This window comes from Temnothorax longispinosus, unplaced genomic scaffold, assembly GCF_030848805.1.
Source record: "Temnothorax longispinosus isolate EJ_2023e unplaced genomic scaffold, Tlon_JGU_v1 HiC_scaffold_36, whole genome shotgun sequence".
NCBI classification, from domain to species: domain Eukaryota; kingdom Metazoa; phylum Arthropoda; class Insecta; order Hymenoptera; family Formicidae; genus Temnothorax; species Temnothorax longispinosus.
The window spans coordinates 13,635-17,120 of NW_027270187.1; the positions used below are offsets into that span (position 1 = coordinate 13,635).

Here is a 3,486-nt window from a genome sequence, read left to right on the forward strand (position 1 = left end):
CGCTTATTGCTAGGTCGCTATGCGGCTGCGCCGCTTTGCGTGCTACGTTCACACGCTTGTTAAATCGTATCAAATCGGTTGACGCTTCACAATTGTCATAGATGGCATCACGCTTCATGGGCGAGGGACCTTAACGCGGCAATTCAAACAAAGACATTCGTGCATTCATATATAAAAAGTAACTACAAATGAAAGATATAAGAGTAAAAGTAAGTAAAGAAAATACAGATACTAAATGAGACGTGTTACCATAGTAACTTAGCGTTTACAACTGAAAAGAAATAGCCATAGCTGAAAAATGATTTACAAAAGCCGTAGGACAAAAGATAGTTTACACAATTATCTCAAGATACGCTCAGGTCTACCGATAGAAATCTCATGCACCTAAAGATGAGAACAGGAATTTATATAGTTTCGCTTTGAAAGAGCCGATACACGTCGCGTTGCAAATGTCGGAAGGGAGAGAATTCCTCAGCTCGGCAGCGGAGAAACAAAAAGATCGCTTAAAGAATTCAGTACGGCAGAGCGGAAGGTTTAGGACATCGGTCAGAGATCTAGTATCCCGCTGCATGTTTTCATGCCTAAAAGTAAAATATCTGTAGATAACTTGCGGCTTTTCCTTCTTGAGTACAGAGAAGGTCAAACTGAGATAGATAGAGATATTTATTAGCTGCAGTAGCTACATATACATAGTATCACAATAGTTTCTTACATTGCAACTTATTACAATACTGTTTCTTATAATGCTAACTATACACTCCGCTCCCTCCCCATAATATGTTTCACCAATGCTCTTTTAAATCCCTTCAAGGTATGCTCATCTTTCACCTCATTCGGCAACTCATTGTACATTTTAAATCCGTCGTGCAACAACATTTTTTGTTCCTCTCTAGTCCTACATCTAGCAATACACAGATTTTTACCCTTTCTCGTGTCTCTGTTGCTTCTTGTTTGCACCATTTCTATATCCCTACTTAAGTATTTCGGACACAATTCATTCGCCATCTTATATACTAATAAACAAACATTATACTCGATTCTTTCTTTAACAGACATAAACTTTAACGCTTCTAACATCTTCCTAATGTTCTCCTTCCTATCTCTCCTTAGGATAATTCTCATCCCTTGATTTTGCAGTTTTTGCAAGCGCTGTACATTAGTTTCACTTAAACCCACCAGAATCAACGCACAATATTCAAACAGCGGCGCTACAATTGTATTATATATTTTACATCTCATGTCACACGACATATCCTCACTAACTCTGCGCAAAACGCCTAGCTTTGCCCCTGCTTTTTTACTAATGTAATCCACATGAGCCGAGAAATTTAGATTCTTATCTATTATTATTCTTAAGTATTTTATTTCGTTTACCATTTCTAATATTTCCCCTTTTAATTTAATCACCACATTACTTTCAACCACTGTTTTTCTAACACCTCTAATTAGCATAACTTTTGTTTTATTTACATTTACAACTAATCTATTTATATCTAACCATTCCTCTATTTTTAACATTTGTTCATTTAACTTATCTCTAATTTCTTGACTCGAGAATCCCGTGGTATATATCAGGGCATCATCTGCAAACAGTCTTAGAACACAATTATCATTAATAACTTCCGCAATATCGTTTATGTACAATAAAAATAACAATGGTCCTAAGACAGATCCTTGCGGTACTCCTAAATCCACACTAATGGGATAATGGGGGACAATAATCCATTAAATTTGACCCTTTGCGTTCGTTTTGTTAAATAGCTCTTCAACCTATTTAATACTGCTCCTTTAATCCCAAATGCTCTAAGTTTTTTTAACAAGATTTTTCTATCCACAACCTCAAATGCTCTTTTTAAATCTAAGAAGATTACTCCTATCAACTTTTCCTCTCCAATTGCTTTTTTCCAACTTGACATTGCAACGCTGTTTCGCACGAATGCTTAGCTCTAAATCCCGATTGACTTTCATTAATTAATTCATTCTTATCTAAATATTCTTCTATCTGTCTATGAGCCAATATCTCCAGTACTTTTTCATACACTGGTAATTTATTTATCGGCCTGAATTCTTCAATCTTTATCGTTCCTCCAATTTTCGGCACAGGAACAACAACCGACTCCTTCCATTTGTCCGGAAATATTCCCTGTTCTAGTGACTTATTGAATATATGCGCTATTTTGTGGCCAGCTACTTCCATTACAAATTTCATTATTTCTACTGTAATTCCTTCTTCCGTACCTGCCTTATTAAGTAATTTCCTAACAATACTTTTTAAACTTTTATCTTCTATTTTTTGAAATACCTCCATAGTGCTATCTGTATGTATCACATGCTCTACTTCGTCCTCAATCCATTCATCCTTTCTTAATTGTGTAACACTATCCACAAAATATTTATTAAAAATATCAGCCATCTCTTGTACATTACTTATCGCTACATTATTATATCTTAATTCCCTATACTCTTTACTATTATCATTTCCTTTCAGTATTTCTTTCAAAACCTTCCACATTTTTTTTGGATCCTTCTTACTGTCATCCAATCTTTCTTTTAAATATTCCCTCTTCGCTTTTCTACAGATATCTACAGTTTTATTTCTTATTTGCCTAAATGTCTCCCAATCCTCACTACATTTATTTATGCGAGCCGCTCTATACGCCATATCTCTCAGTTGCAATTGTTTATGAATTTCGTCACTAAACCATGACTTTCCCTGCCATTCTTTTCTTATTACAATCTCTTTATTCGGCGCAACATCATCTAGGCATTTTACTATCGCACTTATCGCATCATTCGCCATTTCATTAATACCATTCTCCTCCACCTCACCAAGTTCGCTGTCCACCAACCTCATAAATTCCAATATATTCATTCTCTTATAATCTCTACAAACGATCCTTCTGTCCGTTTCCCTATCAATTTTTCCTTTCCGATTTATTACTATCATAGAGTGGTCCGTTATTTTTGGTTCATGTCGCACTTCTACCTCGATATCTTCATTAGAAAAGACTAAATCTATTATTGTCTCCGACGTTCTAACAATTCGAGTAAAATCATTGACCAATTGCTTCAATCCTACCGAATACATGTTATTGATTAATTTTCTTTGTATATAATTATCTACCTTTAAATCAATATTAAAGTTACCCATAATAATTACATTCTGACTCAACATCACATCATTACACGCATTCTCCAAATAATCTAAAAACATTGAATCACTACTATTAGGTGAGTGATACACAACCATTACAATGCCCCTGCAATTTCTGTCTTCAATATTTATTATAATCGACCACCAGTTACCCTCACATTTTTCAATCGCTTTAATTTCAAATCTGATACTCTTAGCTATATATACTAATACTCCTCCAGTCCTATTCGATTCCGAATTTCCTCGCACACACTCATATTCGCTAATCTGCAATTCGTGGTCCTGAATTTGGTTTGTCACATGCGTCTCTGTTAACCTTACCAGACAAGGTC

General features: G+C 35.2%; 1 protein-coding gene across 1 annotated transcript; it reads right to left on the reverse strand.

The window, feature by feature from the left end:
- Positions 1-1,876: 1,876 nt before the first annotated feature.
- On the reverse strand, positions 1,877-3,088 carry LOC139824406 (uncharacterized). The gene has a single exon (XM_071796937.1). The coding sequence runs from the start codon at positions 3,086-3,088 to the stop codon at positions 1,877-1,879; it is 1,212 nt and encodes a 403-aa protein (XP_071653038.1).
- Positions 3,089-3,486: the final 398 nt, after the last annotated feature.

Excerpts from the sequence above, each read along its gene's own strand:
- LOC139824406 (XM_071796937.1), bottom strand. The coding sequence starts at position 3,088 with ATGTATTCGGTAGGATTGAAGCAATTGGTCAATGATTTTACTCGAATT.